This window comes from Amyelois transitella, chromosome 5 (genome assembly GCF_032362555.1).
Source record: "Amyelois transitella isolate CPQ chromosome 5, ilAmyTran1.1, whole genome shotgun sequence".
In the NCBI taxonomy this organism is placed as follows: domain Eukaryota; kingdom Metazoa; phylum Arthropoda; class Insecta; order Lepidoptera; family Pyralidae; genus Amyelois; species Amyelois transitella.
The window spans coordinates 9,296,390-9,310,443 of NC_083508.1; the positions used below are offsets into that span (position 1 = coordinate 9,296,390).

At 35.4% G+C, this 14,054-nt stretch overlaps 2 protein-coding genes across 2 annotated transcripts in view; one reads left to right on the top strand and one right to left on the bottom strand.

Annotated features, from left to right (window-relative positions):
- Positions 1-14,054, top strand: part of LOC106134523 (ATP-binding cassette sub-family F member 3) — a 434,240-nt gene that overhangs the window by 140,758 nt on the left and 279,428 nt on the right. The window lies entirely within an intron of this gene.
- Positions 1,018-11,971, bottom strand: LOC106134482 (uncharacterized). The gene is made up of 8 exons (XM_013334545.1): positions 11,570-11,971; positions 10,611-10,766; positions 10,113-10,233; positions 9,458-9,561; positions 7,156-7,305; positions 4,039-4,119; positions 3,025-3,183; positions 1,018-1,368 (listed from the first exon to the last, which is right to left on the bottom strand). Exons 1-8 carry the CDS (start codon positions 11,969-11,971, stop codon positions 1,018-1,020), a joined length of 1,524 nt encoding a protein of 507 aa, XP_013189999.1.

Below are 14,054 nucleotides of genomic sequence, written 5' to 3' on the forward strand. Positions count from 1 at the left end.
ACGGAGAGTTTTTGCCGACTTGCATAGCGACTTGTTTCCAGCCTCCTCGAAGCTTCTAGTTGTTGAAATTCAGCAAAGCTTTTTTGAACCTTTATTGTTATGACAGCGGCGATCCAATTTGGTTAAAACAAGCTGTGAAAATTGTAATGGCTGTGAAAATGTTTCGCTGAGGCAGTGATGACACCGTTTTGAAATGGACACGAATATTTATTTAACAAAATTGAAACGGATTAGTTTTGAATGTGATGGGCTGTTTGCGTGCCAATGTAATTTGAGACCTCATCATCATTTGGACGTCAATTTGTCTTTGATAATAGGTTTTCGATCGATATGTTGTATCGGTTTATTTAATGTTGGATCAGGTGGCCTGATAAACTTAGCGTAGTTTTGTTTGTGCTGAGAACGTTAAGTAATTGAAATTATATTATTTCAAAGACCTTAATTTGTCTGTTGTGAATGTATGCTAGATAAATATACGTTTTATTAATACTTATTATAACTTTATTAGTATTTAGACTTTAAAAAAAGTAAAAAAAAAACAGCAACAACTAAAACTATTAAAAACGCTTGGGAGTTTATGCAAAAGTGAAAAGAAAAAATTGGTCGAAGCTTTATATAACTCGCCGCGTTCACTTCCACAATAACATATTAATTTACTTAAAAAAATTAAGAAACTTACCCAAACGTGAAAAAGACAAAAATTTTAAAACTGAAAACTCGCTACTCCACTCTCAGTTTCTCATTCAAATTACATCGATATAAAATTCTTAAGCCGCAAATTTGTTCGTCAACATACCTAAAGGTATACATTTTCTGGTGCTTAGATCATAGTTGCATGAAGCTTTCCGGATTGCTTTGACTTCACTGAACAATCCGATCAAATCGCATTGTCAGCAATACGATTGAACATTAGTCTAAATTCCTCAAAAAGCACTCATTTTCAAGAGTTGTTATGAAACGATTTTATCATAAAACTTAGGCCACTATTTTCATTGGGTTCTATTTTCATATTATTGACTACGATGGGTCTTCGAGTATCACAGATTTAACCGGTTTCTCATTGACTTGAATATTAAAATCACTTCCCCTAATATCAATGACATCGGTGTCTTTAAAAGACATGACAGGGTCATAGTCATCTTCTTCCGGCGGCACTTCGTACTTCTGATGTTTAGGGTCATGGAAGGTCACGATGTTGAAGACTGGGGCGGTGCCACCGAAGGCTATCCTCTCTTCATAGCTGGTGATGGCTAGTACTGTGCCAGGAGCAGGGTAAGAACAGCTGATGTAGCGGTTGTGGAGGTTGATGACCTCAAGGCACTGGGTCCCGCTGCCGCCTATGATGCCGTACTTGCCTTTACGGTTAAACTGGAAATTATTAAGACTATTTAGCTATATTTCGAAATTAATATCAAAGCAATAGTGTGCATTAACTGTAGCGAATACATTTACTTCAATAAATATACTTGCAATTTCAATGACATTTAGGTACAATCATGAAAAAAATAATTACTAAACACTTTTCTTCAAAAAAATTGGGATTAGATTCCTTTTCATGTTAATTTAATCAAACATAAGTTACTTTTATTAGGTAGCCATTAATACGATCATAGTTTTTGCAACAGGTCTTACATTTTCATACCTAAAAATACACAAAATGTTCTGAAAGTGAAACCGCGGTCAAGTACGAGTAGTTAACATCAATTTAATTAAACTGGATCATTCAAACTTTCCAACCAAGATTTCCGACATGATCGCTCTTACCTAACATCCCGAACCCCGAAACTTTGGTAATATTAGTAGGTCTTCTGTGAAATGAGAAATGAGGGAAAACAGACGGATTAACTAAATCCTGCTTCTGACAGCTATGATGCTATCGAGTTTGGGTTCAAATTATTTGTGGAAGCACAAAGATTGCTTATTACGTAATATACAGTGATGTATTCTGTCGTCATACCTCCTTGTGTAAATAAGAATGCTCTTGGTAAATATAAAATCCAAAATATGATCGAGTTTATCTTACGAGATTGTATTTTCTCATCAAATATACATGTATCAACGGAGCACGACGCTGGTGTATTTTCAGCAATCGACGTTTAAATTTTGATGTTTGATTTGGAATAATGAGCTTTGTAATTACATAGAAATAACGTTTTACGAGAAATATGTACCTAGCATATTAAGGCTCAGTCACTATAATATAATTTTGTTTTTTTTATTAGGAACTTGATTGCAAATGTTATCTCGTAAATGTCAAACATGATATGATGGCCATATACGCAAGGCAACGACATATTCGTACGTGTGCCAGCTCATAAATAGGTAGGTAAGTACACTTCGTTTAATACCTAAATTATAGAATTATTTATTGTGTTGTTCATAGAACATACGAGTAGGTACCTAGTAGTCGTTTAGGCCTAAATATTAACTGAATAAAGCATTTGTATTTAAAAAAACAAAACAAAATATAAAAATTTGGTAAGTACATTAATCACACGGCATTAATTTCCATCGATTTGTCTTCGATGAGAACTCAAATTTATAATCTAAATAAATTATTTAATCCTAACAAGAGACAAGCAAGTACGGTCTTGATGCATTACTAATATTACATGTGTTGACGTTGGCTTAAAGTGTAAACGGAATAATCTTGTTCATACAGAGACGCTAATACTATGAACTAAATATAGAAATTGTTGAGATAAAAAGTTGTTGAGATACAGAGAAAAATCACACTGCAGTATTTACGGTTTATAATACTATATTTATATAATTATACGTACCTACTTTTCGCCTACTACTAGATAGAAGCGATTCCTTAAACAATGCGTTATTTGAGCTTGTGTGTTTCATAGTCAATTAAATAGGTCCCTATTTTGTTAAAATTTGTAAATCATCATGCCCTACCTTCTTACGAATATCTTCTCAGATATTTTTTAGCAATCCTGGCTTATGTGATTTGTTCTACATATGTAATCTAGAAGAATGCTGTTAACCAATCAGTTTGTCTGTTAATCGATTTACCTGTTGTGACCTCCAATACTGGCAAGCGTAAATGTACTCTCCGTCGATATCGGGTCTTCTGTTTTGCACTCTGATGATGTTCAATCTCTTCCTCGCTGTGAGGTCCCATTCTGTCAACGCTTCAGTGGGTAGCCAGCTTCCTACGATGCAATGTTGTCTCTGTAATTAATGTATGTATTAAAGGTGCAGTCCGTGTTTTTCACTATAAATTTAGAAGTACATCTTTAAGAATATTTAACCACTTGCAATACTTTTTGAAATTATATAAGAAACAGTGCTGATGACCCATAATTACTATATCTTACTGGTAAATATTTTGTTTACTTCTTTACAAAAGGCAAAACCGACGAACTTAAAGCCTAGAGCTTAAAATATTAGTTTACAAACTAGAATTCAAAATGGCATCGTTAAAAAAGAATCAAACGCGAAGATAAAACTATGAGAACATCAAACTTCATAATGAGAAGCTTCTCGAGTTTGCAGAAACACTGGCAACTTACAAAGGCTGAGTTTTTTAATTAAAAGTGCTGTGTTTTGTTGCGGCCCGCGTATGCACGGGGGACAAAACTTAACAACAATCTTGGTCATGTGAAGTTTAGACTTGCAGTGTTCAAAGTTTACATTTGGGTAGCTTGTTGAACATGAATTTCACTCGTTGGTTTGTTAGCTCAGTGAGCATTAACTTAAGATCTTTATATAGTTCTTTTTTTTTAATTTCTTACATGCTTTTTTATTTTCAGCCTTTAAATCGAAAGTAGAACAAAAGATAGGAATGATATTAAATAAATGGGTAAAATTATTTATGACTGTTTTAGGTTTAACATAGGTAGGTAAACTCAAATTTCTTTCTCCAGGTAAAGTACATACATACATACATACATAAAATCACGCCTCTTTCCCGGAGGGGTAGGCAGAAACTACCTCTTTCCACTTGCCACGATCTCTGCAAAGAATTAAAGTACCGAATTACAATTAGCTTAGGAATATTAACATACAAGTAATGTATAAACTCACTTTTAAATCGATACTATTACTACAAACATTAACGCCTTCAAACGTCATTACGCAGCCTACTGGACATCTTATGTCCCAAATCTGTAACAAAAAACACGGTTACACAAAGAGGTACCATGGAGCCTACAACACCGATCCAGAATGGGTTATTTGATCAAGTGACTCCCATTATCTTGACTATCTAACCCAGTTTGGATGATACTATTCTTATGAAAAAAGTACTAATTCTCTTAGAAAGCTATATTATGACATTCATAGAAAATAAAAGATGTGGTCTTGCACTTAAGTGATGTGAACCCCGCGTAACTTGAATATGACATTGTCTGTACAGCGCCACACTCATATGGAAAAAGTGCATAACCGCTTTGTGAGAAACACTAAAGCAGATAACTTTAACTATGTGAAGCATACACATTCAGAACAATTCTTTGCGGGCACGTATAAAAGGAACGCTTAATAAATAATTTGAGCGGTTTAGCTCCGCGAAATATTTTAATCTCGACAACGCTTTGAGTCTGTCCGCGGTCGTTGTTCGCTGTTTCGAGAATGTTTAGACGGAGCAGTAGTTTGTGCTTAGTTACTAAGTTTAAATACTGAATTGAACAACATTTATGTGACTCTTATTGGTTAACTGTTGAGTGATTGTGAGGCCGGTGTATGTATGATGGAAATGGTATAAGAGATATTATAATCAATTTGATCTGACGATCGAAATGCGATCTAGAATAGTCTTTCCAATGTGGAAGAGTCTGGCCAGTTCATGATTTGGAAATATTTTCTCATTTTTGTTGCAATAAGCAAGTAGGTGTCATTGTTGTACTGCCAGAGTTGTCGGCGTTCCGATATTATGTACATAGGTAGTTTAGACAGTAGCGGAACAGTTATTTAGTATGTCAATAATGGTCGCACGTAATTTTATAAGTGCCTCATATATTGTGAAAAACCATATGAACCAACGTTATTCAGAATTTAATTTTAGTTTTAAACTTGGAATATGCAAAGAGGTATTCATATAGTTCTTTGTTAATAGGCGTGACAAGCAAACTACAGGCTACAGGACTGGGATAACAATGTTCTGTGCAATGTCCATTTTGCAGTTATTTTTAATGCGCACAACAAAAGCAGCAGCTTTTGTTCCAGAAATCGTATCATATTACAAGATTCTTTTTGGTTTATTTTTTATTACAACGTTTACTACAGTGAGCTGCAAAGGTCAGACTTAGTTACTAGCTATGGATAACATGAAATGTGTATAAAAAAAATCCACGAGCCAAGGATCACCGAGCCAAGTGGTGGTCGTGATAGAACAGGTACTAAAATTATATGTACATACATACATGTAATCAGGTCTATTTCCCATGCGGGGTAGACAGAGCCAACATTTTTGAAAATACTGAAAAGCCACGTTCATCTGTATGGCTTCATGATGAAATTCAAATTCAAAAAGTGACTGGTTGCTAGCTACATGAAGAATCTCAAGTTTATCAACCATTCCCTTAAATTAAATACTTACAAGGTATATTTCAGTTAACGTAGTAAATTATGAAAACACACCCGTCAAAGGAATTATAAATCAATAATGTTTCTTAGACAAAACTGTCCCGAGTTAAAATAAAAAGCAATATAATACCCAAAAATCCCCATAGTGTTTCAGAATCCCAAAATTACTTAACGCTAGAAAAGTCACAAATACTAACGTAATCTGGTACCTGTCTTGGATTAAAATGGGGACGTAAGCCGGGGATCTTGAGAGGGAATTATATATTAATCTGCTAGCTGTCAACGCCACTTAGCTTTATACCTGCTACAGATATATAATTTCACTTAAATGTATTTCTATGTAAGATTACCTACTGAGTATTAGCTCCCCGACTATACACTGTAATTTTGTTCTTAAACTCGTGTTGATGTTTAAATGCTCGTGATTATAAACGCACGTACTTAAATACGTATAATCAAGTCTTTATATCTTACGGGGTAGATAGAAACAATCTTGAAAAGAATATGAATGGCCACGTTAGTTGTGTATAATTTATTGATGGAAATATTTACACGCAAATTTAGTTTTATTTATAGATTCCTATAATTAGGTAAGTTGGGTACTCATTCAAGTCAATATCAGAAACGATGTGATGTTAAGAAGAGGTAAGATTCCTTATTCTAATAATAAGTTTTATTTGGTGATGTACAGAATGGTCGAGAACAGAAGAGTCTATAAAACGTCGACTGTCCATTTGAATTAGTTAATTTAATATTGAAAAGAAATCGAAATATCTTCCTAGTCTAGGAACGAAGAATTATCTATGTAGCTTGTAAATTGGGATCTTCTTTGAGATGATGGATCTATATGTGATGTTAAGAAGAGGTAAGATTCCTTATTCTAATAATAAGTTTTATTTGGTGATGTACAGAATGGTCGAGAACAGAAGAGTCTATAAAACGTCGACTGTCCATTTGAATTAGTTAATTTAATATTGAAAAGAAATCGAAATATCTTCCTAGTCTAGGAACGAAGAATTATCTATGTAGCTTGTAAATTGGAATCTTCTTTGAGATGATGGATCTATTTCTGAATCTCACTTCCATCACTTTGTTATCCAGCACTTTGTGGCCTTTGAGTTTTTGACAATCGATTAAAGTGGTCATTATAATGTGTAGTATAATCTCACGTAAAACATCACGTAATTTTTAAAAGATTTTTCTCGAAGTATACGTACTTATCTGCTCTAGCTCCTAACATAAACAGTAGTTAAGAGCTTTTACCAACTCAAATCAAACACTTTTAAAACCATTCCTCCAACTTTTACTCTTTGCAAAACTTACATCTATTTTAACAGGCGTTACGTATTGGAGTTACATAAACAAATAGACACGAAGAAGGTCTACTTACAAGCTTTTGTTTAAGGCTTCACTAATTTCACCTCAGGAAGGATGCAACAGGAATAGAAAAGGATAAAGATAGGCTGAATCGAATAAAGGTGAAATCGAGTCATTTTACATAGATTTAATAAATACATTTTAATAATTTTTGTACAGAGTTCTTTTGTGTCTGAGAGCATTAATTTAATATGTTTTTCTTTCTTTCTGATCGTTTGATGATAAAAATATTTAACTAACCCTAAGAGTGTTATCCCAAGCTGCAGAAGCGAACATAGTGGGGTTCTGGTCGTGACACCTCAATGCGACCACCTGCCCGCAATGCATTCGTTGCAATTTCTTGGGAATGAATTGCAATCGTAGTTTATGTACTTTGTAGGTGAGGTCGGACTGGAAAAAGCATTTGTTTATTAGACATAGACATGCTGGAAAGGTAGAAAAAAGATTTTATAACCTCCTTTTTTCAAAGCAGTAGAAGCTGTCGGCATGCGGGCGACAGGATTCGAATGCATTGCCTAGGAACACTTAAAAAACGAGAAACAAGATAAATATAAAAATAAAAAAATATTCATTTCATTTCAGACCTAGTCTATCTTGAGCGTTAACATTTTCAGTGAAAATATATTATCTGACAGTTTAATATTTCTAATAACCATTAATTTGCGCAGTTATTTAAATAAAATGAGCCATTCTGAGCCCATTCCACCACAAAGAGCGCCCTTCTCATCTGTGTTATCATTATAATTAAAAACAGCCGTTTTTGTTACTTATCATGTTGTTAAATCGGTTTGTTCCATTTCTACCTACTTTAGACTTACAACTATACCATCACCACCCATGGGTCTAGGAACCTTCAGGTTGTACGAGTCGAATAACGGGCTGACAACCTGTCACTATTTGAATGTCAATTCTATCTTAAAGCCAAATAGTTGAATGTGGCCTATCAGTCTTTACAAGATTGTTGGCCCTGTCTACCCCGCAAGGGATATGGACGTGACCATATGTATGTATGAATGTACGACTCGAATCATGGGGAGTTGAGGAGGAGATCATGAGGAGTTGTGCACTGCTCTCGCGTTTGCTATCTAACAGCGCAGCCTTTCTTGACTCCCTACAAAATCTCTATAACGACTTTCTACTCTAGGAAATACAATCTCTCCGCTTAAAACCCAAGAAGGAGTACTAGAGTAAGTATAAAATTGTACAAGCAAATTCGATGTTTAATTCTACATATATTATAGATACCTGTTACCTCAAATAAAACATGGCGGCCAAATCTCGGTTTACTGCCACAATAAATTCAAACATTGCTTTTACGTGGTCCTTGTAAGTCCACGATCCTGTAGGAAGTAGGTCGGTATCTCCGTAAATAAAAGCAATTGGGACGTAATGTAAATGAATCATAAATCTCAGACTTTAGGACCTATCATAACAACTGCCTCTTAACTTTATTTGAAAATCAGACTTTTACCACATTCGGAAGTTTACACTCTAGGTATTTATTTCCTAATTTTATTATATTTATATTATTCGGTTATTAACCGACTTCGTTTAATTATATTATAAAAAAAATAACCAAATTATGAGGTGTAGTCATATTTTTACCACATCAAGTCGTCTGTGAAACATACCAATAAATATGGCTACTCCCAGGGTTTTTTTGTACCATCATACCCGGCACATAAGTTGGCCTATGCAAAGAGCATATTTACAGGGAAAAAATCGATGTAAGGCATGGGACCATATAGTAGGCAACTTTATTACTAGCACGCGCAGTCTACACTAGCATGAACTGTGTCATTCAAGGTCAACTCATAATTCAGGTATTGAAGGTGCTTTCACAATTTATAGAAGCCCATAAATCTTGATAAAATTTTTTCTCATACCAGATGAACATATTTTCTAAAATACAACAAGAAACACCATAAATCACTTTGCTTTGATCGTAAAAAACATGTAAGGTAATATTTTACCTCGGTTACAGCATATTCAGTAACTACCCGACCATATTTTTTACTGGAATATAATGGACCACTAGTACTGACTGATATCGTAAAAGGGACACGATGAAATATGTTTTTGATACTTTCACCCATTTATTTCGCAAAAATTCGGGATAGATGGACTAAGAAAACCACGGATGGATCCATGAAGACTGGTGTTGAAAAAGGGATAATCCAAGAACGAAATGGCCAGACGAACTGAGAACTAAAAGACTCTGCCCTTGTATTTTTTCCTCCTGGCTTTAGTCCCGGTTGCATTCTCACCACTCTAGAGAGGATCCCAGGTTGTGCCTTTGACCATGGATCCTGGATTGGGTGAGTCAGGTTTTTACACGTGATCCAGCTGATCTCCGCAACCTTTGCAGGAATACCTAACCCGTATTGGATCGATCATGGTTACACATCCAGTTACCTGAATATGCAGGTTTCCTCACGATGTTTTCCGTCGCCGTAAGAGCATCGGTTAGTATTCAAACCCCTTGATTAGATAGATAAAATAAAGCAAGCGAGAAAAGAAAGCAAGCGAGTGATTTACTAACCTCTTGAGTTACCATATCGTACACTTTTATGGAAGTGTCGGCATATCCCACCACCATCTTGGTTTGGTCAGCAGTTATCCCGAACGAGAGAGCGCCTGACCTCTCTGTTCAAGAACAAAAAATTCAATTATACTCATTAATATCACATTAATTTGAATTTATGTAGGTACAAACTATTAGATATAGTATAGTATAGTTCAACATTTATCTGAGAAATCGTTACACGTATCTATGGTAAAGAAAAAAGTATTATTCCTGATTACGACGAGACTAAACCTCGCGATCCATATTTGGACATAATTACGCCAATGACAGTTGTTCTTCTACAGTGTCAACGGATTCCATCTCTAGGGTAGAATTCGTTGCGGCTAGTTAGGACCGACATCTGGGGAACGACAATTATTAAAGTGATCCATCAGCTCCACACTACCACACAACGATTATTGCTAGAGGAAGCTATTTTTTCTGTATAAGACCGCGCAACACATTCCGAATATCCAAAGGGCCTAGGACCGGACTGGGAAAAGAATTATTAAAAAAAGTTGCATCTACTGTTAAGACACTTCTTAAGGGAAGAATGATGGTGGAGTGGATGACGTGGTTCATTTGTTTGTAAAACTACAAAACAACAGTTAAAAAATAATTTGATACATACGTAATATAAACGGCGTGGCATAAGAAACTAATCCCGGTGATCCATAGAATTGCGTGTTGAGACACTCCAGAGCAGGGTCAGCGCGTATACAGGCCTTTGCTTGAACTGATGGAGGCGTGACCTAATTGATATGGACACCAAGTTAGCAGGTAATCCTCGACGAGGTAAAAAGATTTAAAAATGGTGATCTTGAAACGGAAATCAACCCACAAATGGTAGTGGTACACCTACGATCAATTTAACAATGGTAGTCTTACGATCTTTTAAGTAGTTTCACACTTGACAGAGTGGTTGTAATCGTCAATCTTAAATAGGTAACGTAATATGTTCGCTGATAAAAAGTGGGTACTACATAGTCATGACAAATTGCCCTTCTAGTACACCCATGCGCAGAGTAGTTGGAGCCGCCTGGATTAGAACCTTCAACTTTTTCCTGAGACCATACGCAAAGAGATATATCTTTGGATAACTGCCCGCTACTTTTAAAACAAACCGTACATTCGGTATTTCAATCCGATAGATGTTTCCGTCTAAGCAAGCGGCATAGCAGATCCTGTCTTCTGCCGGATTGAAGGTGATAGCATAGATTGGTTTTGGTGGAAACTGGATGTTCCGAAGCGTGCATAGGACCACACCAGTCGTACCATGGCGCATCTGTATCAAAATTAATAAATAACTAGCGTTCGCCCGTGATTCCACCAAAAAAGTCCCCTCAGTCCTTTTCCGGACTCAAACGTATATGTCGTGGCCCGTCCGTAGCATTGAACACATTGTAATATGCTCGGCCACATCGAGATACGCCGCTTCATGAACAGTGTTATATAGACTAACTTCTTATTCTTCTCTTGGAAAGTTAAAATTCAGGTAAAATAATAATAATGGTTATCACTCGATCATTGTTCCTTTTTTTAAGATATTGGGCTGACAAGGTATTTGATGGCACCTACCTGAATAAGACCCGATAAATGTCCAACAACAATAAAGGTTCCATTGGGATCATACGACAGTGCACTTATAGCACCCTGCTCTTTAAAGTACCACCGATTGTAAAGGACCTCATTTGGGGAATCCCTTAGAAACATCTTGTAGTTTGTTTTCAACCAGGAGTTTCGACTTTTCTGATTGAATTGACCCTCATAGAACATAGGATACCACATTTTTGGTATTATTCCTAGTTCTTCATTTTTGTAATATGTCTCAACTTTTTTTCCAAACTCTGAAAGTATCTCGTTTTGTTCCCCCATTTTATAGGCCTACTAGTTTACGTAAGGGTAATGGTGTTGCCTTTTATGTATGTTACCCGTCAGTGTCATGGTCGCTTTGGATGGTTTCCGATACAAAAGATATCCAACCAAAGTCCATGTCACCAGTCCATGGTGGCATTATTTGTTAGATAAAATGAAATGGTTATAATTGACCGATAAACTAAAATAAGTAGGTACCTAACTTAAAAATACCTGCATCATTCCCGAAGCATGACCGACTACAATGTAATCCCCATCCAAAGAATATTCCATACAAGTGACGTAGCCTAACTCAGACAAATAATGGAGCTTGAGTATGTCTTTATTGGGAGTATTCTTGTAGAATCTCTCTTCGTTATCAATAAGCCAATCTATGTCAGTTACATTAACTTTAGTATCGGCAAAGGAAATAAATGGTGATGGAAGGTTTTCCTCTTCTCTGAGTTGCTGACGTTTTATCCTGATTTTATATTCTTTTATAAATATGTGAATATCAGATTCGAATTCGGAGAGGTTGAATCGAGTATGACTGGCGACACTGAGACGGCTGAATGAAGGGGCATTATAATAATTAGGCTTGGTATGTTTTGTAGCCCTGTGATCCGCTTTATTCATTTTTTTAGATAACAGGTACCTAAGCGTGCTCAAATTTCAATATTAGTCGCAACTTCAAGTAGGTAGTTGTCAGTGTTCAGAATTATGTCAAATTCTTCAGTTGAACAGTTTAATAAAAAAAAGTAAATAAAAGAAGGAGACAAAACCTCAAAACAGACCGTTTTCAGCGGTATATACCTACATAAGTAGTAACAAAACTTTATAGGCACAGACATATAAACATGAAGTAATGTAACGATTAAATGGCCTAAATCTACTCCACTAGATCTAGCTCTAGCTCTAGCTCTCTCAATTATTACTATAGTACTTCGCAGTTTTTTCGCTTGTGGCAGAGCCACGCGAAATCCGTGAGGAGCAGGATATTAAGTGGCTTATGGGTGCAATAAGAGATTATTGCACCCATCAGCCACTTATTATTATGGATGGAAATCTTAAGACCCAGCGGTTTGGGCTGTAGGTATGTATTGATAGTCAATTAGTCAGTGTCCTCTATTGTATTGGTACAGTAATAGAATAGAGTAGAAAAAGTACGATACAAACCAAAGTTTCGAAGTGCTTCCGGAAATCGGTCCCCGCACGCTAAATAAAAGAATAAGATAAATATACGGATATAGGAGATGATGATAAAAAAAGGAAAAAAAACACCTTTGTGCCCTTTGTCAAAACGGGCCACTGGCCACGTGAAGCGCAAAGACACTACCAAACTCGTCGTCATCCTTCAAGGCACTTAGTTTTCTGCGCAGTGGGTAGGTAATAATAGGCTACTTGACTGTAATAAAAATATACATTTCTTTTATGTCATCAGTCTTAATATAATTGTTTTGGAGCGATTTGTAATAACGCGAGATAAAAATATTGCATTATTTTAACAAAATCCGTCTCAGAAAATTAGGCTTTTTTATGCAGCTGTCACGTGACTAAAAACGAACGTGATTGGCTATTACTATTATGACGTCAATAATCCATAAACAGACTGTGGATCGTACTGTTCCTTAGTGTTCGCTATTATTTTTCAAGATTTTATAAGTGTTTCATCGCTCAGGATTACTCAGATAACATAGGTATTTAATAATGGAAACCAATTTCGCGAAAGCTGACAGTCGAAACCTACCAAAAGACTTTTGGTAGGTCCACTTTTGGCAAAAGTGGACCCAATAATGGTTGGCGTCTTCTTCAAAGACAATCCAGATTTCTAAGCTGCCGAACCGAGGAATGTGAAAACATCAATGTAAGTATATCTTGGTAACCACTGATCTTAGATCATGATCTGAAACCACTTCTTGCGAATATTCAAATCCATAGAAAATAGAAAAAAACGATTTCGTAGGAGATTTTATTGTTGTATTTGTGCATTTAGGCACTGCACAACATTTATAGGAACTCATTTTAATAATTTTCACACATATGACGTGGCACAAGTTAAATAAAACAAGAGAAAATCAAAACTTTTCGAAACACCAACAAGCTTTGTATGATATTTACACGAAATTTACGTCACTGCATGCCATGGCCGCCATATTGCTAAAAGTCGCGTTTTGGCGGCATATTTGAATATTGCATTTTCTTTTTCGATTTTTTAATGAAATAGCTGTAATAAAGGCAGAAAAGTATTTTTGTAGGGCTCCTTATAAACAAATAAATAGCCTAAGATAGTTTTTAGAACTTTGTCAAATAGCCTATTCTGGACTATCAACTTGGGCGAAAATAGATTTTTTATATGTATGAAAGTATGTTTGTAACGCGGTAACTTTCGAACTATTGGTCTGATTTTGATGAAATATGTGTAGGATTTGTTTGTTGTGATTTAAGATATTTACACATAGTTCGCGACAAATAAGCAGGTATAACACTCTTTCATATTGAGGTTTAACAAATAATAATTAAAATGAACTCAAATTAAAACTAAAGCTAAAACTACTTACCTATAAAAAAAGAAAGAAAAAAAAAGATGATCACAAACTAAATTATAAAACTCTTGAAATGCAATACGAAAACGTATAATTGTGTCTGATTAGGTACTTTGAGTAGCAAAAGTATATATATATATATCTTTTTTAATGGTCTTTATTTATTTATTTATTCC

Coding starts and splice junctions, on each gene's coding strand:
- LOC106134482 (XM_013334545.1), bottom strand. CDS start 11,971: ATGAATAAAGCGGATCACAGGGCTACAAAACATACCAAGCCTAATTAT. Junction 10,234..10,610: donor ATCGGATTGAAATACCGAAT/GTACGGTTTGTT, acceptor CATATCAATTAG/GTCACGCCTCCATCAGTTCA. Junction 3,184..4,038: donor GTAATAGTATCGATTTAAAA/GTGAGTTTATAC, acceptor CATTAATTACAG/AGACAACATTGCATCGTAGG.